General features: G+C 42.7%; 1 protein-coding gene across 5 annotated transcripts in view; it reads right to left on the bottom strand.

Moving 5' to 3' along the window:
• Nucleotides 1-21,383, bottom strand: part of FOXN3 (forkhead box N3) — a 215,121-nt gene that overhangs the window by 25,393 nt on the left and 168,345 nt on the right. For 3 of the 5 annotated variants that reach the window (XM_082059171.1, XM_082059170.1, XM_082059172.1), the window contains exon 5: nt 3,541-3,606. The exons of 1 other annotated variant lie outside the window; for it this stretch is intronic. In XM_082059171.1, coding sequence (XP_081915297.1) covers nt 3,541-3,606 — 66 coding nt within the window. The remainder of the gene's footprint in view (nt 1-3,540; nt 3,607-21,383) is intronic. One more of the 5 variants, XM_082059173.1, reaches the window with a different exon arrangement.

Raw genomic sequence — 21,383 nt, 5'->3', positions numbered from 1 at the left:
AGGCTTCTGTAGAGAACCATCCACAAAACCAGGGTTGCAAAGCCTCCTGAAGGCCACCCCTTTCCAGCTAACCTGGCTCAACAGATGGATGTTCAGAGCTGAGAGGACTCTCAGTTCCCTGATTTCTACCCAAGTCCTTTCTCCAAGCACTGCTTATAGCTGTTTGCAGTATTAAACTTCAGCTTGAGTAATGTACTTATATTTGTGTGCAATTCCCAAATTACATAGCAAAGGGTAAACAACTACTCATGAACTGGAAGCTATGTATAATATTGCCAAGTCAGGAGCTTCTTGAATTAAATCAAAATTTCCAGTACGATCAGGTTGACCACAGTGTTGTTTCACTAGCGACAGCAGCTATACATGACACACACTCCCTTCTTGCTGCTCCTTCCCTCAGAGCAAATGGTTCCAAGTTCAGGGGGACCTCCCCAATTCAAAAGGTCTTGCTATCTAAAATGCTAACAGTGACCTGAATCTCAGGAAGCCCAAACAACACTGCAAAACCACCAAAACCAATCTCCATTTCATTCACAGCAAACACAGGTTGCCCAGAGAGGTGGTAGATGCCCCATCCCTGGAGACATTCAAGGCCAGGCTGGATGGGGCTCTGAGCAACCTGATCTAGTTGAAGATGTCCCTGAACCTAGGGGGACTGGACTAGATGACCTTTGAAGGTCCCTTCCAACCCAAACTATTCTATGATTCTACAGCTGTTTGGCACAACTAAGCAACACGGCCAGGACGATACACTTTAAAGAGTCAGGAATGCTACACTGGAGTGACAGCTGGTAATACTTACTTTCACAACACTGGTAAGAATTGCAGTAATGGAAATCTGAAAATTGTACAAAACCAGCCCATGGGCTTCATTGAGCTAGTAGCCGTGACATCTCAAATGAGCTTTACCGTTTGTTCACCATCTCATTTTCTTCTGTCCTCCCTGTGAATCAGATTCCCATCAGCGAAAACAGGCCCAGAAATTTGACACAACTTGCCCAAGATGGCCCAGCCAGTATCCAGTCCCCTGCAGGTCAAAATACAGTTTCCAATGCAAGTCGGGTATTTTGGAACTAATATTCATTGTACTGGATACTATAAAGTCCAAAGTACTTGTAACTTGTGATAGCCACTACTGACTAAAGCAGGTGTTTCAGTTGCTGTTTCTTTTTAAACATAATCAAACTATAAAAAACTTGATGAAATACAAGGACTTCCACAAACTGAAGAAAAAAAAACCCTTTTAAAACTATGTTCCTACATGTCCCTTCTTAGCATATCACAGTACCTTTCATGCTTTTTTCTTGGTGCCAGCTGGATTGTGTGTTTCAGTAGTCTTGCACAGAGCTGGCTACTCTGAAGTTCTGCCTTTAGCTACAATCTAGAAATATTTTGTCTGTGAAACTACTGCAAAGTCTAAATATTGTAGAATTTTTTTTTCTGATGTCAATACCCTAACTATAATTGTGACACTGTGAATAATCAATTTAATGAGCCTATAAAGTAAAAACCTCACAAACACAAAATCATCCTAATACCAGTATTTTACTCTTTTATTCTGCCCATTTTTTTTTTTAATGAAAAATGAAGCACGGTGTGACTATGGTAAATGGTAAGCAAAGTTCTTGCCAGCTCAGACACCATTTCAAGATTTCATATAAAAGCTGGTTTTAAAATACATGCGTGGTTGTTAGCAGTGTTTCACACCTGTGTATAGCATTTTAAATATTTATTTAAAACTGTAAAGCTAATTAATCAATCTGTTACAAAGCAGGAAAAGTTTACTCTGCATCTCCTAATGTCACTGAGATGGGATTCTTTTCTGACACATTAACGCTAAAAGAATAAACTTTAATAAAGACTTTGAACGATGGCTCTACCTAACTTCTTCCTAAAGATGCTTCTACCATCCACATTGCCTAGATGAGAATGGATTTTTATCCTGGTAGCTTTTAATCCAAGAAGATGCCTTCAAAGTCAAAAGCCAACACATGTAACCATCCACACAAACGTGAATCCAGACTGTCACAATCTGCTGTGGAGGTATCCAAGTTTCACAACAATGGTTAAATGTTTGTAGGACAGACAAAGGCCTTAATGGACCAGAGTTTAAATTTTCTGACTTGTAAAGTTGTTGCACCATGAAACGACACTCAGGTTCTGCCTCCATTTGATCATCTTTGTTGTGGCAGTGACTGGCACGCTTGGAGTCAGACTCTGAGACCAAAAGGTTGTTTTCAGTCAGGTATGAATACCTGTGGCCAAAGTGTAAACTATGTCCCTCTCTCTTCAAATCACTTCTAGGCAAGCTTGTCTTCAAAAGATGGGGCACTGATAACCTCTTCTCCCTAACTTTCCTTTTTCCTGCCTACGCACAGTCAGAATTGCTCGCCATTCACGCTGCCGGCGGCCCTGAAGGCTGTTTAGGAGAGGAGGGCAAGGACCACTCTTGTCTCTTTCCAGAACAGACAGTTTCTTGGTACATCGTGTTCTCCCCTGAGAGGAACTTCTCAAGAGGGTTTCTCTGTTGGGGTCACCAAGCAGCCTGGGAAGAGCTTTCCTTGCCTGTGCAGGAAATGCTTTGATGGTCACGGACTCTCTTCCCCAGGCAGAGTATCAAAGCGCAAATCGAGGCTTCCCTTGGAATTTGGATTTGGTTGCACGAGCTGGAACAATAGCGGTGATGCTAGGCAGGCTTGATAATGGCTTCTATTTTAACTTTGCTTTTATATTGTAGAGCTGTCTGTCACTTGGCATCACCACCGTGCTGGCTGGCCAGCGATACGTTTGTTTTCTTGTACTCCCCGCTTTTGTGCGGCTGTATTGCCCTACGGAACCCTCTCATACCATCACTGCAAGCTCGTTGGGGCAGGATAATTCCTGCCCTTTTTACAGAGCCCAGCAGAGCAGGGATGAAGGGCCCTTCGGTGCTCAGTTAATACACTGCATCCAAACCTCAGGTCTGGTCACAGAACAAGGACGGGACTGGCAGGAAATGAGACCTTTCCTCACTCCCCGGAGCCTGCTGACTGCCTCGCATCAGAGAGAGCAAAAACGCCAAATGGGCAGGATGTGTGCAAGGAAGGAGCTGAAACAGTGCCCAAGTGAATGGAAAGTATCCAGATGGCTGTGGTAACTCACACGATGGGAGTCAAATCAAAACAAAACCAAAACAAAACCATATGCCATGTACTCTTTGGTCCCTTGCTCTCTTTCTCTCTCTGCCTTTCTCCTGGCTGTTGCCCCAGGTCTTCTATCTGTACAGATAATAGTATGTTACTCAATTACATGTATGTAATGAATAACAATAACCCATCTTTTACATTAGAGATCATGGATTACTATTATTCATGTAGCAAAGAATGTAATATGAACCACAAAATTACACTCATGTAAGGGTCAAGGAAGTGTAAGGGTCTGCAAGGGAGGTTATAGTTCTTCATTAAATCCTTCTTTTTATCTGGTATGCTGTATACTTACAAAAGAGAATATTCACTTTACATCTCTATGTTGCTATATGCTATAGAAATATCTACTCACAACCTGCTTGTATCTCAGGGGGAGTATTCAAAAGCATCATGGCAGTGGCAGCATCAATGTCAGGATCTGGAAAAATCAACCAATAAATACATTATTTACAACTGGGCTAATCTTCTTGCCCCCATTGCTAAACTATAGGTTCAACCAAATCTCTGCAGTGAAAAGGTATAAGAGTTCATTATTCAGAGGGTTTGTTGATCACATACTGAATTTACCCCCAAACTTGCATGTGATCCCATTGCTACTGTTAAGTAAAGCACAATGATGAATGTCACCAAACGATACTCGTGTGTGCACAGTACCTTCACGGATACCCCCACGAATTCGCTATTTAATTCTGTGGAGAGTATTTAGGTTTCATTACAAAGGGTCTGTGAAAGCAGGTGCAACATCACAATGTGGAAGCAACACACAGGGATGAGCTGACAGTAGAGTGGGAAAGCGTAAGGAACACCTACAGCTGAGCAAGTACAGAAGACGACACTCGGTCATTTTGATTTGTCGTAAGAACTTCAGAAATGTTTGAGAAAGTGTTGGAAGCCAAACTGCTAGAATTAAGGGGAGAAAAAAAAGAAACTAGCATTTCATCGAAGCACCAACTTATTTGCATCCTTATCCATTGTCACTTTAATAAAAGCTAAAATCATCGTCCGGCTGCTGTTATTCTTAAATTGGTTTCTGAATCCATCACGAACCGTCAGTTGACAGATGGTAAGTTATAGAGACAGAACAAAATATGATCCTTTTATAACTACATTCAGTTGCTTCACACACAGCAGCTCGGCTGCTATGGAAATGTAGGTAGCTATGACAACAGTAAACAACCCCAGAACGGCCACTGAATAAGCTGAAAAGAACATCTGCCCCAGCAAAGCGTCCCAGCTGCCCTGGGGCGCAACTTGCTAATAGTGCAGTGATGCCGTGTGACAGAGAAAGCCGCCTATGCCATGTCCAAATAAATGAAGTGTGCAATTGAAGCAGACATAAAAACGCACACCCTGGCCGACTGCTGCCTCTGTGCTGCTAAACTGAATGACTAATGAGTATGCGCTTGTTGTTTGGGGTTTTTTTCCAGCTTGTCAGTATTTATACTAAATTACATACAAAAAATTCAATTTACTGCTAATAGCTTCATGGCACTTTATTTTGGCTATTATGTCAGAAAATTACTTTTCATTGTTAAAAATATATGTATATTGAACATTTATATATATCAAATCTATTTCCAGTAATGTGATGTGGTATAAAGTCCTGCAATTTATTAACAATACAAATGAAGTAGAGAAGATTTCAGTATCTGCTTAAGCAAAATAGAAATTCACTTGGCTGATTAAGAAAAAAAAATATTTTTTATTTGTTTATGTACTATTTTTCTGTGAATAGCTGGAAACATGCTTCTAATGGCTACTCTGTTTTTTAATTGCTGAAACAGTAAACAGAGCAACAGTGTCCCGGGTGTAAAACTAAATTTGAAGCAGCAGCAGAATAAATTATTATAAAAGGTGCCCACATACTGGAAAGCAGGTGCTTGTCTGTCTCCTGGACAGGTCAGCGTATCCTTCTCCAAAAGTCACCAGCAGACTACTGAGAAAAGCAGCTCCACCAACTTATGTTCGTCTTCAATCTGAAGATACATGACAAGCAGTATTCCTGCTGCAAGCAGCTATGCTCAAAGTGCCACTTCCACACAGCTTCTCTCCCCAACACGTGCCACGTTGCAGGACTGGGTCCACACACCACACAGCCCACTCAGCAAGAGTTCCCTTTAGTCAAACGGAAGACGGACAATCTATCTAACATTGAAAAGTAAGACAGAAAGCAAAGAAGCCTGAGAAATAAAGGCAAACCAACCCAGAATTCTTCCATCTCTTTCAGACCACAAAACCAGAAGATTGTTAGGAGTTGAATTTAGCATAATTCATACAGAAAACTTCAGCGTTTCCTTATTGACAGTTCCTCAGTTTTGTTTTATTGTTTTACTTTAAATAAGGTCCCAGCACTAGGTAACATTGTAGCATAATGTTAATTTTGCTGTTGAAAGAATAAAGGACACAACCAGAAAAAAACTCCACTGCTGACTTTGGGTTTTGTTTGTGTACCAAACTGTGCTTTGAGATAAAATTGATGAAACCAGTTTGTTCTGAAAGGTGCACTCTTAGCCTTCGGACCACTAATGGTACCACCACATTTCTGTAATGACCTCACAACACTAACTCGAGCTGTTTACAACACAACTGCATCCACAGCAGCTGTTTTCCAAAGTGCAGCCATGATTCCAGCCCATCCACACCTGCTACAGTGCCCAGCTCTGTTTCTATTGCTATATTCTTGAAGAAACCAGACAGCTATTCCATAACACCTTGTAGAGAGAGGCACCCAGAGTGGTGTCAGTAGGATCCAGGACAATGCGCTTCTGTAGAGAGACAAAAAGGAGGGACTGGCTGCATGAGGAAGACAAGGGCTGAGGCCCAGCAGAGGTCACACAAAGAGGTGCTGAAGCAATGTCCGAGTGCAAATCCAAAGGTCCATTCATTTTTGCACAGCGGTTACACTTGAAATCTGCAGGTGTTCTCCTGAGAGGGACCTCAAGAAGAAGAGCCAAGAAGCAGTCACGAGGAACAGCACTGAAGGCAGACAAATGAAGGGTACCCCTCCTTGGACCGGCACTGCCCGCTTCAGCTGCTGGTCCCCCACAGTGCCCCACGCTGATGGCCCTTTCCCTGCAGCCAGCATCTTCATTAAGGCTCCTCCATGCAGATCCTCCCACTTGTAGCAGTAGGGGCTGACCTTGCGTGGTGGCCTGACCAGCCTGGGAACCAGATTCTCTCCCTTCTACCCACCTGTCTGCGTTTGAGAGGCTGTGGATTTCTGTTCTACCTGAAGTCTGTGATCAGCATAAAGACCCCTGAAGTTATTAACAGTGGGTGGTTAGTGAAAAATGATTGCAGGAACATCTTTCCCTAGGAAACCAGGTTAAAAATAACTCCATGCAAAGTTTTGGAATTTAGATAATTAAGTATTTAAATGAATGCATTCTGGTTGCTTTTCACTGAGTGGTGAATTGACTGCATATACAAACCGTATGTTCATGTTTTGCTAGTGGAAGTAGATGAGGATTAGCTTCCCCAGTGAAAAAGGAAAGTAAGGAACAACAAGATGAAGGGTTGTGGTTGTTGTACGGAGAACGAAGAGTACATCAAAGTCACGAACAGGCACCATTGGGAAGTGACAAAAAATAGAGACAAAAAATTGCCAGCAGCCACAGGTGTCACTAACAGCCGACTGCTGTCTATACACTCAGTGCTTCACGCTACAATCAGGAGTTTCAGTGCTTGGTTCCTCATCCACCAAGTGTGCTTCACAGGGTATCAGAAAGGACCTGGAAGAAATGTGAAGCACTTACACAAACCCATAAGGCATGACAGCACACCCCCCAATGCAGTTCAAAGCCACCAGGGGCAGGAATTCCACCACAGCTGTGGCACCTCCCCTTGCAGGGGGAGCCTACTGCTATTTTTGTCAGCATTGCTTTCAAAGACAAAACTTCCTGTGATGGAGGCGATACCAACCAAGGGTAAGTCACAAACCCCATGGCAGGACTGCTCGCTGCATTTTAGATCCAAGCCCCTATTCAGTGAAGTGTTCAAAAGTGAACACCAAATCGGTAAACAGCATCTAGTTCTTTCATTGAGGAACTAACCCTACAATTTATCACTCTGTGGAACTACAATCTAGTGCACATTGTCAAAACGTGCCCCAAGCCAAACTTCCATCTGCACGTTACTTGCACAGATCACAGTCTGTCCTGCACAGACATGTGAAGTGGTGAAATAGTAGGCATGAAATATTTTCGCATGAGATTATATACAAACATTAAGCAAGGCAGAGGATAACCCTCAGGTAGCAGATTGTTTATTCTAGACTTGACAAAAAATAATTAAAACCAAACAGGGTACCTGAGAAAGCCGGATGGTGACAGCTGTCCTTTTATTATGTCTATGATCTCTGATCCGAGCTCGTTTCATAGAGAGAGGAAGTGTTTTATATTTATAATTATTTTGATATTTTTATTTCAAACTTTGATGTGACTTCCATGAATGCTTCAAATCCATCCCCTTCCAACTAAATTGTAATAAAAATTAGGGTAACACAGTCCCTCTTGATTTTGCTAACGGGTATTTATTTTTACAGCCATACTATAAGGTTTTAAAGAAAACAGCAGTTGAAGCAGTTCAAAGCAACCATGGCCTGAATTTTCCAGCACAGATGCCTAGAGAGAGGCACTTAAAATGCATATTTAGGTACCACTAAAATGTTACTGCTAACTGATGTAAAAAAAATATAGTTAGTAAATAAACTGCACCATCTGTACACTACAACCACTGCCACGTTATCTCATCAGGAAGGAATTTATAAGATCTTCTTTTCATTTAAAGTTACTACAGCTAAAATAGAACTATGTTTGTAAAGAATTTTACTTCAGCCTTCAGTATGCTATTTTTCAGCCCCTTCTACTTCTGCCTCAACATCCTCCAGTGCTTTCTTCCATTCAAATACTCTGCTCTAGCTGGAATTCATAGAACTTACTGCCACTGCACTCAGAAGATAAAAGTTCAGTTTATTCCATTTCTACAAGATCAGTCTTTGCACTCCCTGCCTCAACTCCTAGTACAGCCCATCCCTACACATTTTTTGTGATTTGATTCTTTGATATTTTCCATTTTCAGCAGCAGGAAAATTTTGCAAAAGCAACACCGTCTTCCACCTTTTACCTTCAGGCTTATTAAACTGCAACAGAGCAAATAGCAGCTTACCCATATTTAACTTGTCTGTTAATAGATGTGCCTTTTCCCTTCCCACATCATGATGGTTACCCTTGGTATGAGTCAGGTTAGGTCAAAGACATCAGAATAATGAATAGACCAAAGGCAGGTGGCTTTTTTCTTTTTCCTATTTTTAATTTATTTTGCCTGATGACAGAATAAGAACATAGCTATTAAATTAAAACTGCAATGTGCAAGATAGAAAGAAATACCTGAAGAGAGCTGTAAGTACTGTAATTCTGTCAGACTCCTTGGTGTAGCATGCCACTGAGTCCACTGCAGAAATATTTAAATAAGACTTAGAAGAGCTCTTAAAATAAACTGGATGCTTGTGGAAGCATATGGCAAACCAACAGGATTCAGAACCGAGATCTTGGGACGAAACAAGAAATCATATTAATACCTCGACAACAGTGCATGGAAGACCAAGAGTGAGAATTCTGGAAGCCACATAATAGAGGCCAGGAGGAGGGAATTTCGTTAGCAATACAAAATGTTTTTTTTTTTCTTTGAAAGGATCTAGTATGAGACACAGAAGAAAGGTACAGGTCTGAACAAACTAATAATTTTTCGTTTGTCCTAAGTTCACTCCCAGCACTGCCAAGTAAGCTACAGCACAAATTACTCTGAGAGGTCTAATTTTCAAAAATACAGAATATTTGTAACAAAAGCCTTCTTCCTGCTTCTCTATTTCATTAAATTTGTCTTGTCATGAAGCCACACGAACATTTCCCATTCTCTAACAATACCATTTTATCAGCTGAAAAACTGTATAAACAAGCAGTTACAACATATATATTCTTCTTAAAAATATCAGCTTTAATAAAAAGAATGGTAGGAGAAAGAATTAAAGAATGTCTTGCATGTGCCCAAACTCAAAGAGGTTAATCTATCATTTGGAAAGCTGTATGAAACCAGACCATACCAGCCTAAACTTTCATCTCAGTAGTAAAGATTAAGATCAATTAACTGTTAAAAGAAATACTCACAACACTGATTTATATTTTACCAGATAAAAATCTTTAAGAGACAGACGACTAAAGAAAGATGAGATATATGTCTTATACAGAAAAATGGCATATTAGAATACATTCTCTGCTTTAAAAAAGGCGGAGATGTATCCTTTGTTTTGTTCCTTTATTTTCAAGATAATTTTTCATTTTGGTGGATATTACTGGAAAGTTAAATTTTCAGTGCTGAAGGATGTAAAAATAAAATTACCTATCGCAAAGGCAACAGTAAAATCTTTTTTGACTCCATCCAGCTTGTAGTACAGATCAGAAAACAGCTGGAGAAACCACTGGCCAGTGAGCCTAGCACAGAAGAAGAGAGAAACAATTTGCAGTTCCATCATGTACTTACCTAATTTGCCATCAGGAATTTGAACCATCTTCTTAAACAATTGCTGCAGCCTCAGCTTCTACAGTGGAGAACGGGACTATGAGGGCTGTCACTCCTTGCAGCCTTACAGGTTGCACACTTATTGTAATTGATCAAAGGATACATACACACACAAACACACATGCTATTCATCCCCAGTTATGCAGATGTGTGTTATCTTTGACTGGGATATCAAGGTCATCATTGCTCAAGCTCAAGCTTTCATACTGTCTCTGCTGCTAACAACAGGTTTTTCTTCCAGCAAAGCTGGGGGATGGCTGGCAGGAGGAAGCCCTCTACAAAACTTTGACCACTAGTATCAAATAAACTAGACCTTATTGTCCCATACAAGTGTTTGTTGCAAGCACTCATCTCCTTCTTGTGCTATTTCAAAATACATTCGTGTCCACCAGACCTTAAGAACCAAGTATGTTTTTCAGTCCAGCAAGCACAGGACGTGCCAAGTGGTAAAGAACCGAAGCATCTCGCATAGCCGGAGTGACCCTTGGGGAAATTGTTTAGAGACCTCACACTCTCTCAGCAAGAAAAAGTGGCTTTTAGGTACTTTCACCGCAAGATGAGTCTTCAGGGGGGCTTCACCCAGACTTCCTCACTACTGGAAGCACCATGGCACAACCCACAGCATGACCATGGCAGGGGAAGGCTGGAGGAGGGAAACACGAATTCCACACTGGCTTCCAGATTTAGAAAGCCAAGGAGAAAAGGTCAGGTAAGCATGAAAACAACAGTGAGAAAGATATTTCAGGGATTTGACGGAAAAAAAAATTACTAATGATGAGAAAGGGGGTCAGACATGTGACATGACGAGTGAAAGCACCGTGTATAGTCTAACTAGGGAGCCAAATGCAGTCTGAAACCAAAAACAAGAGTAGAAAAGGTGAACAAAAATCAGACAGCTAAAATAGCTGTCTGCTAGTAACACAGGCAGACTGACAAAAAGAGGAACTCAAGGCACCAGTGTTATTACAAGAAAATTTACAAAGAGGGTGGAATGGCAATTATTACTGAAATAGGTGTCAGAAAGGTCTGTGCTTTTCAAGGAAAAGGAATATGGGTTTTATACGGTAGGAAACTGTCAGATGATAAGAAAAATGCAGACTTTGAGAATAAAGAGAACAGAAAATGTTTGGAAATGCTGTGGAAAGATGGTCAAAGACAACTTCTCAGAGGGAGACACTGGGTCTGCTCTTGACTTCTTGTAGGAGATATGGATCTGGGTAGAGCTCTGCATCATTAAACAAATGGGAATTATGTCAACGTGCGAGACTAACGTCACAGTATAGATTGGCGAACGAATGCTATTAGCCATGGTAAGGCCAGTTATTCCTGGATGTGACAGCTGACAAGTTTCTTTATCCACATTGCTGAATGCACAAGAATAGATTATTTTCTGCTCCTTATCTTAAGTAATGAGGACGACTTTGGAACAGGGAACCACAAAGTGGTTCAGTTTAGATTAAGAGGGAAGCATAACAGCATGCCCAATTTTGTTTAAGAGCAAGTTCTGAGGAACTAAATGGTTCCTCTGGAACCCCTGGGAAACAGACTGCGCTGAGGAACTCCAGACCTCAGCCTGAGGGAGGCTACAGTTCCTGCAAGTCACTGCGCAAAGAGCTCGTTCCAACTTGTACCTTGAAAAAAGTAGGAAAGATTCAGTCTTTGAAAAAGAGAACAAAAAGCCCAAGCTGGACAACTGAACCGACATCCAAACCTGCTTTAGGAGAGAAAACAGAGTCTGGCTTGCTCAGTTAAGCAAAACAAAAGCAGAAAAGAAATAAGAATCTATCAAAACAATGAGGTGACCATAGGATGCAGGGGTGGAAGCAAGGAAGAACTACTAAGTTTAAAGACCATTTCAGTAAAGCCACATAAGCTGAAGACAGACTGGTAACCAGAACTTTTTTAGGCAACAGGACAATGGTATTTTGGAAAACTCTTCTAATAGGAGCTGGAACAAAGTGAAAAGATTGAATGTGAGTTTTCAGAAGTTTCAGTGTTGCTGCTCACAGTGTTATCCAGAGACAGTGACTCTCCAGAAGCTGCCTCCTGAGCTGTGCTTCTCTAGGGCAGATAAGGGCTCTGCAAAACTTTATGACACAGAGGGAAAGAGAACAAAAACACAGTCATGAAGAGACTATGCCTATCTGCACAGAAGCTCATCTACATAAACCTGCAGAAGCATCAGAATGATGTCTGGTGCTCCAGCACCAGAGCTCGCACCGCTTCATGACAAGGGTGATCTGCAAAAAGCTCACGGGCATTGCCATCAACACACAGGACCCACATCTGTCAGCTTCCAGCACGCGATGAGCCTTGAGCTGCTGAACTTGTGCAGGACACCTGAAACTCGGTGTGTCTCTGGACCTGGAGGAACGCAGTATGGAGCTGGAGCCTCACAGCTGGCAGTCAGCGCAGCATGGAGCAGTGATGCCAGCCCACAGCTGCCATCCACAGCTGGCCTGAGCTCTGTGACAGCAGCCTGAAGCATGTCAGCGAGACTCCCGGTGTAATGAAGGAGAGTTGGCCAGAGGCTACTCCAGCAGCACTTGCACCATGGCACTCTGAAGGAAAACCAGTGAGCAAGCCATAGGAGACCTGGCTTGCAAGTGTCCCACCTCCACCACTGCACCCCCATGCCAGCATACAAACTTCTGTTCAGACTCTTGCCTTCTCTGTCCTGTGCTCCTCTGCGGGACGGCGAAGTAGGTCGAGGCAGGAAGGTGCTGCGAGGTGCCAGAGCCTCCTGCGTGGGGAACTGGGAGAACCAGAGGGGAGGGACGGTGGCCCACAGCTTAGGGAGGTCTGTGCACAGGAGCTTTGCCATGGACCTAGGACAGGCTGGGAAAACTGGCTGCAAGCCCCGCAGTTCTCACTTGGCTGTACGCTGTGAAATCCTGGGTTTCAAGGTGTGGATGCAGGCAGGACAGCTAGAATTGCTACCACAAGTATGTTAAAAAAAACCAAACAACAGTACAAGCATCACCAGCTAGCAGGTACGCGGGCAGACAGGTGTGCAGTCTGTCAGGGCTCAGCTCGATGCCACACAGCCCTGCCAGCCAGCCCAGGCTTGCCCTACAGTTCTGGAGTAGTTGTTTTTCCCCCAGAGGGACAGTGGATAAATGGAGGTGTGTTCATGATGATTCTTGAGTAAAGTCACACCTGAGCAAACAGATCACCTTTTGTTTGCAGAAATATGTCGAAGACAGATAGGCATATTATAAATAAAAAGAAAAATCAAACTCTGAACTATTTACTTCCCCTCTTCCTAAGACTGAGACCAACTGTCACTAGTATGAATCCATGAATAAATCAATAAATCAAATTACCGGTTTTGAAAACTATTATTAAACACATCAGAAAATCCTGCTGGGGCAACTCTTTCTCCCTTGCAAACCTTTTGCAAGTCTATCTCCATTAAAGACCAACAGGACTAGACACAAACTTAGGCAAACAAATGGAAGCAGACTAAAGCCTATTTTCCATCAGTGCACTTGACAATGGTTACTTGGCACTGCTGTGAGCCAGCCCCAGCCGGGCGACGCTGAGCTCTCGCCATAGGGAGTGATGTTTGACAGGGCTGGAACCAGCTGCTCTTCTGCTTCTGGGAAGGAAATCAATGGAGGGAAGACAGCCCCAGCAACACTGCCATCATCTGACAAAACCGGTTCTACTCTTCCTGCAATACTCCTAAACTTGTTGAAGAGTGGGAATCTAGGGTTTATGACCTTTTTTTTTTTTTTTCTTTTTCTGTTGGAGAGCTTCCCAAGTGGGCTGAAGAATGAGACGCAGCGCAGTGGTAAGGCAGGGTGGGAGCTAATGTTGTTTCTGAAGAATTATTATACAAACATGCAAAAACAAAGATAGCCTTTGGAGAGCTTGACATTCCTACTGCAGATGTCTACCAATGGATCAGCAGAATTACTTTCTAATTACAATAATCGATATTCTGAGACTATATTGGCATTTTTTAGTGAAAGCTCCAGCTGAAAGCAACACAGCGAACATACGCTGCCTGAACACTGAAGAAACTTCAAGAGCGGAATTAGTCAGCCTTACATTAGGGCTTTAACTTAGCTTAAACATCATACATAACAATAGAATGTATTTCAAATAACTACTACACAGTTTGTTTAGACTAAACATTACATCCTAGTTACGAGGGGTTTGTTCCTTACTTCGATACTTCATAAAAGAGATTTTGTAGAATATATATTTCAAACCTGAAAAAAAAAAAAAATCAAACTTGCTTTCATTTACATTCTTCTTGAATTCGATTGCATATGCATCTCAGATCTTCCAGTAAACAATTTGCTAATGCCAAGATTTAGTACCGACTGCACTATATAGTAGCAAACATGTAAGTTAAATATTGGCTTTGTTGGATTTTTTATTTAGACATTTCTAAACAGAGGAAATATGAAATGCAATGAACTGAAATCTAGCGAGAGAATGATTCACTGAAGTTTCTATGGGGTGAACACTAAGGTGAGACTTTGCAGCTAAGTCACAATTACAAGCCCCTTGGATGCTTCAAATGTGCCAAACTGCTATCACACCGTTCCCTTCCATCCAAAACGGTTAAAACAACCTTTTACTTACTATTATCTGTTACTTTATAATAAAAAAAAAAAGGGGAGACACGGGATTCCACTTCTGCCAACTCTGATTTGCTATGAATGATCCTGTTCAAACTCCTTGGACTCTCAATCGCCACTAGCTGACAGGTGATATTATCAGAGTAGGAAGGAATATGCAGAATACAACCAGAACTCCTTTGCAAACTCCTTCAGATCCTCAGCTGAAAAGCGTAAAGTGGATTTACTGCAAAGAACAGAGTGGGTAAGCTAAGGAGCTCTCATCTCATTCTCCTTGTGCAGTGAACAGACCTCAACTGATCATGTGCATGGGCTGTGCCTAATAAAAAAAAAAAGAAACGAAATGAAGCTTTATCCAGATAGTAGTGAGAGCTGTGGCTGTTATCCAGGAAAGCACTTACATCTATATACAAGCCAGAGAACGAGAAGTCCCAGTGGAAGAGGATCAGAGTAGCAGCATCCTGCAGGGCTCAGCCCCAGACTGCAACAGCTGGGCAGCTTAACTATAGCTCAGGACAGTTTTGTCAAAAATTAGTGCTTTCACCAACAAGAATCACAAGTGTGTTTCGTGCCATTCTCACGGGCACACACCTTCAAAATGGTGGCAGGTCTCATTTCCCCTGCGGCTCCCCATTGCTGTGGCCGTGTCCCCAGCTGGGCAGGAGCAGCCACCACTCCTCCAGCCACACAGGTGGCACAACAAAAACTGCCATGAAGAAAGGGAGGCCTTCCTTTTAGTAAGTCTGCTTGTCAATTCTGTGCTTACAACCCAGTAGAAAAAATGCTCCACTTTTTTTTTTTTCCCTCCAAAATTTCAACAAACTCTAGTGAGAGCTGGTTTATTGATTTTAACTGTGAGCTGCTGCAATCCTTCTCAGTGCAGCACAGAGGCACCTCTCTGGCCTTTTAGAGTTCTGCTTCAGGTACGTACAGCAAACAGTTCATACGAACACTGCCAGCTCAAATTCAATTTACTAGCATGATCTGTGCGTCAGATCTGTGTGTCTGGAAGAGCAAAGTACCAGCCGTCTGCGAAACAAATCTTAATAATGTTTGGTAATCAGATCGATTAAAAGAAAACAAAACATCTTGCCCCCTCCCCATCTCTGCCTCTTCGTGCACTGATCTTCAACGATCGCCCTCCCTCTCATGGGAGAGTCACAGGAACCAACTCCCTCTGCTGCACAGAGGCCTCCTAACCCATCCCACCATCCTCTGTGGCCAGAAGACAAGAGCTTCTAAACACCCAGTGTCTGGCAAAGATTTCCCTCCCTGTTCTGAACCTCCCGACTCCTCTTCTTCACATCTCCAGCAGGGGGTAGAAAAATCCCAAAGTATGAGGGTGGAGAACCTTGAGAAAAGTACATGCAAAAAGAAACTCCTATTTATTTTTCATTTTAATGCCAGCATTTATAGGCAAACAGCTGTCTTGCATGCAGTCCGGAATAGAAATGAAAACCTTACAGGGATCCTTTCCCCTCCCCAAGCACATACCTGATGCTCTAATTCAGAAACAATTATTCATAAATCTGGTGCAACACTTCATCCGGTACAAGCAGCACACTAATGGTATGCACTGCAGGCTTTGTAGAGCCTCGTTATAAAAGTCACAAGTATTCTTCCATTTGGAACACCAACAAAAATACTTCTATTTTATGCACAGTCACTGAAATTCCAGTAAAGTTAGAGACCTGGTAGTTACAGGACTCCTTAGTGCAAGACACCAAGTGCTAGATGGTACAATGGTAATAGAGTTATGGACACAGTGTAAAACCTTACAACGGCTGGAGGTAAGTTGTATCACTCGTTTCGGAGGAGACTAACAGTGGTAATCATGCCTCATCAAAAATCAATGCTGTTGGACTTGGTGCTGCCCGGGGAGGGCCTGGATTACATAACTCCCCAAACTCCGAACGCTGGGAAAGCACTGAGCTACAAGAAAGCTGGAGAGGGACATTTTACAAGGGCATGTAGTGACAGAACAAGGGGTAATGGCTTTAAACGGAAAGAGGGTAGGTTTGTATTAGATATAAGGAAGAAATTCTTCACCATGAGGGTGATGAGGCACTGGCACAGACTGTCCAGAGAAGCTGTGGCTGCCCCATCCCTGGAAGTGTTCAAGGCCAGGCTGGACGGGGCTTTGAGTAATCTGGTCTAGTGGAAGGTGTCCCTGCCCATGCCAGGGGGGCTAGAACTTGATGATACTTCAGGTCCCTGCAAACCCAAACCATTCTATGATTCTAAGATGCTTTCTGTTTTTCTTTATCAGGTGTGAATGTAAGCAGCTCCTTTCCTTTTAGTTTCAAGGCAAAGTATCTGGAAACACATTTGAGGACGGTTTTCATGCCATTACTGGGTACTTCAGCAGAAGTGTGAGGACATATTTGCAGTGTTACAAAGAGCTTATTTATAAAGTTAGTTTTCTGAGTGGGAAAGCTTCCTTTTCTACTCCTTTCACGTCCGCCAGCAACATAAAATCTGATCTGGCCCTCAATCATGATAATGCAGCACAGCTTGCTTAGGCTTTTTACTGATGGGACTGCTTTGAGATTGCTAGAAAGGATGCTGATGAGTATTAACTATGATGTCTGTCATTTTGTATCTCTGGGTAATCCTACAGCTCCATCATTATGATAGCAGAATGCCTCTCAAGAATTTAAACACAGAAATTCTGTCTTTTCTTTCCAAACTTTTAGATTAAGCAGTGTGTCTAAGGGTACATGTGTACATCACAGAAGAGACGCACACGTGTACAAGGTATGAGAGGAAAAGTGCAAAAGGTAGAAAAATGAAGTTTGCAGCAAAACCTGTGACAACATTCTGGCTGAGTGTGTATCCTATGGGAACTCCACCTTCCATGGTCCTCAAAGCTAAGGCTACACTGCAGTGCAATTAATGAAAGTCACAGCTTTTCAGGGGGCAAAACTGGAGGAAAATCTCTCGGAAAGCTTTAACTATTTGGACAACTATGTTGACTTTCCACACTGGAAACTAAACAGATTCATTCATAAGAGCCTCTATACCACATAGTAGAAAATGTTCTTTTAAATAGGCTGGAGGGTTCTGCCAGAACAGAAAATCCATTTTCACTGGGCAGTCATGTAAACATATATATTGTACCCAGACCAACCGAGAGGGTCCTAAGTCCACTGTCACAGACGGATGCAGCAGACACTTGTCATTGGTCTAGCAAAATGGTCATCCAATAGCTCTGAAAAACTTCAAGGCCCACAGAGTAGAGGCGGAAGCAACCGTCTGCCACAGAAAGGACATTTCTTAGTGCTGTCCCATCCTCACCACCACCACATTTTTGACATTTGTTCACAGAAATCCAGATTTGCTGAAACAGACCAAAGCCCTGGTTACAAAGAGCTGCAGGATTGTCTTCCATGTTGGCTGATGCTATAATCTCCATGAGATGAGATGCACAAATCTTACATCACCACAGAGTCATCAGCTGACCAAATCTAGAGGAAGCTCCTCCCTTGACTCCACACAGATGTTTAGTCTTATCCAAACTTGCTCTTTTGCATGTTTTTATCAAACCAACCCTTACCTTGTCTTATGAATGCGGCTAGGGAATAGCAGCAGACTACAGTCACCTCTGAATTTCACAAGCTAGTGAAACAGTTTTCCTTTCAGGTACCCTAAGTGCACCCACAGCTATTGCCATTAGTGGCTTGCCCCTCTTTACCCCACAGAATTCAATCAAAAAGTTGAAAACACATTTCTGGTCATACCCTTCCATAATACTTAAACATCATTACCCTACAGTTCTCCTTTCTTCCTATGTTCCTGTTCCTCTTCAGCATGTATCAGTCCTTCCAGCAGGCTTTCTCCACATGGATAAGTGAATGGTGTCCATTGCCATAGTATCAGAACTCCTCACCACTAGACAGACGCCCCTTGGACTCTGCTCAAGGACAGAACCACAACATGACTTTGCCCAATACTCCAGCAAGGCTGGGGCCCAAGTTTTGGCGAGGTTGGAAACACAACACTTCTGGGGCAGACAGCCACAGCTGAACACTGAAATACAAGGCGTTAATAAGCAGGTCAGCTTGTTCCTATAAAAGCAACTGGTTTAGCACCGACTATGCCTGCCAGCAGGAGTAGGAAGCGACTGCAGTTTTCTCTCATTTCCCACATTTGGCCCCTTCGAAGCCAGGACGCGCCTCCTCCGCCATGTCCCTCCCGGCAGCAGGGGAGGGTCCATGGGGTGCCTGCAGCCCCATCACACCTCGGCCCACAGCAGCTCTGCCTTTGCAGGGCCATGGTCAGGAGCCACCACTGAAACCATGCACCAGAAACAAAACTCCAAGAAAACAAACACTATCACTAGGCAATTGAAATGCAGTTGGTAGCAACAAACAAACCATCTGCAATCAGGATCTAGGGCTCTGTTCTTGCCAACAGGTTCAACAGGTTTTGAATACTAAGTCACCCCAAGGTTTATTAGTGCCTAAAAGGGAAAGGCAGCAAAGACCTTGTCCCCCGGGGCTTCACTGCCATCCTTGCTTTAGTGCAGCTCCCCCCATTTCTCTCCCTTTAGCAAGGAATTATTTTGATCCTCTTTAAATTAGTCAAGAAAAACATTCCTCTCCTGTCCAGCTAAACCAGTTCAGCATCCCCTCACACACCGTGTGCCCCTGAGTGCTGCACGCAGGCACTGGGGGAAGGTCCCTGCCCGCAGGGCAGCAGGAGCACTTTCCAGTTTGCACTGGATTCTCCATTGCACAAGGCAGGGGATGCTGGATGAGCCGTGGTGCTGAGGCAGCGCTGGGCCCCTGGGCAGGCACAGCACAGCCAGGCTGCCTGCTCGCCAAACCCGCTGCAGGCCACCGACACGGTCCAAAAACTGATCCTTACCTACACGGCTTCTTCCCCTACCACAGCCAACACAGAAAGCTCCTCTCGCCACTTGCAAGGGACATCAGCTTATTTTAATAAATGCTCTGATACACGCTTGTCATTTTTGTTAAATATAACAGCAGCCAATGGCATTTACTAAACGATGCAGAAGGCAAGAACGTTCATTTAAATGTTTCTTCTCCTCTCAATGAAGCAGCTCACCATGATGCCTCTGCAAATGAATCTCTATGAATCAGGTCAACATGGCATTGCGTGGACTGCAGGACCACAACACAATGCTCAATGCCATCTGCTCCTCCCATGAGCTGGTCTTGAAAGCCTTCAGCTTTTGTAAACAACTGCTGGTCCATTTTATTTTGAGATGCTGCACAATGTAGCAGAACACACTTACAAGCTGACTATAATCAAAAGCTTTATAGTCTGCTAAACTTGTTTTAAATAATGCATAAATATCAGAAAAGACATGCTGTACTCTTCATCAATTTTCATGTGAACTCAGTTCTCTGTTGCCTTTTCTGTTTATAGCAGCATGGCTTCAAACCACAGAATAAATAGTATTATATTCTGTTCCATTTTAGATCTAGTCCAGAAACATATACCACATTTAATTACTGTTTTGGTAAAGTCCACCTACGCAGACAGGCTGTGCTTGGCATGAATCAACTGGTATCTCTGGATTCAGAGCACAGAAGAGGTTAAAAAAAATGAGGGCACTTCTGTCAGCCCCTCCTTCCTCTCCCCTGCATTTCATCACACTGAAAGGGTTTAAAAGTAAAAAATTCCTTCCACATCATATAATCCTGGCATCTGCTGTGCAACAAATCAACTGTGTTATTCCCAAAAGTAACTGTACAGATTTGGGTTTAGAACTCCATTTTCCACTCCCTGAAGTTTCCAAATACCTGTTTTTCCTATTTAGGCACATCAGAAAAAGCAGTAAACACAGCTAGTAAATACAAAGCAATCTTCTCTGTCTAAGTACAATTCTGATTGCATTACTTAAGAAATATAATTTCCTGAGGCTTTTTACTACCTTAGTTTATGATACACATGATATGGTATCAATCTACCAACTTCCTTCTGCTGCCCCTTTCTTCAGGAGTCCACAGCTCAGCCGTGACGTTATGTAGTTCAAATACAAAGCCATTACCAAGATTAAGCCACAGAAGGAATCCAGTCTAGAGAGTGCGTGGGTCATTGTGGTAACGTCTATTATGTAATAAGAGTGGAAATAATTCATATCACAGAAACAATTCTCTACCACTTCATTTATCAATTTCAAAGTAAAGTCCATCAGGCGTCAAGGCAGTGATGGGAGACTGATGGCTCAGTCCATCTGGGCTCTCTCTCTTAAGCCCTGGGCCCACATTCAAGGCTGGACTCTAGAGTAACATATATGGAAACAATCCTTCTTCACCTATACCTATGTTCAGCAAACCTATGCCAGCAAAGCCCTGAGGGTAGCACAGCCTTAAATTCACACCCTATTTCCATGCAGACACTGGTTTCGGGTAATGTGTTTCATCCTCCCTTCTAAATGGATTAAGTTTAATTTCTCTCCTTTGCCTAGGCTGCCTGGCTGGTGTACTCACTCTGCAAGCCTTCTGAAGCAAACACTGGCTCTTACAACATGTGTCTTCATTGACAATAATTGCTGTAGTTGTCCTGAAGTCTACAATTTCTCAGATTTTTTAAATGTGATTGAATAAGAAACCTCATGTCCTCACCCTTCTCAGATATATCGTTGCAAAACGGGGCAGTGTCTCAGTTGTTAACACAATCGTTAATTTCCTCTTAACAAACTTTCCTTCACACCTTCACTATTTGTTAATGTGATTTTCAATACACATTTAAGCCACAATGAAACAGGAACAGGGAGAGAAAGGAAGAGATGACAGCATAACTTAAAACTTTATCCCCCCAAATTGCCCTATTCCTACAGATCTCACAGATGAGGCATTTTACTTTCAGTTTGCTTTTTCTGACATGCCTTTATCCCATGGCCTCAACAGCAGATGAACTACTAACTGTTTCCAGATCCTTACAACGGGGCCAAGGTTTTTGCCTTTTAGTTTGGCTAATCTTTTCACATCTATTTGCCTTGCTGCCACGACAACTAAACAGCAAATAAGCGATTTGGGTTCATTCAATA

The sequence above is a fragment of the Streptopelia decaocto genome (assembly GCF_964273445.1).
Source record: "Streptopelia decaocto genome assembly, chromosome: 7".
NCBI classification, from domain to species: domain Eukaryota; kingdom Metazoa; phylum Chordata; class Aves; order Columbiformes; family Columbidae; genus Streptopelia; species Streptopelia decaocto.
Note: the sequence above shows the minus strand (reverse complement) of the source record. Positions and strands in the feature narration are given on the sequence as shown.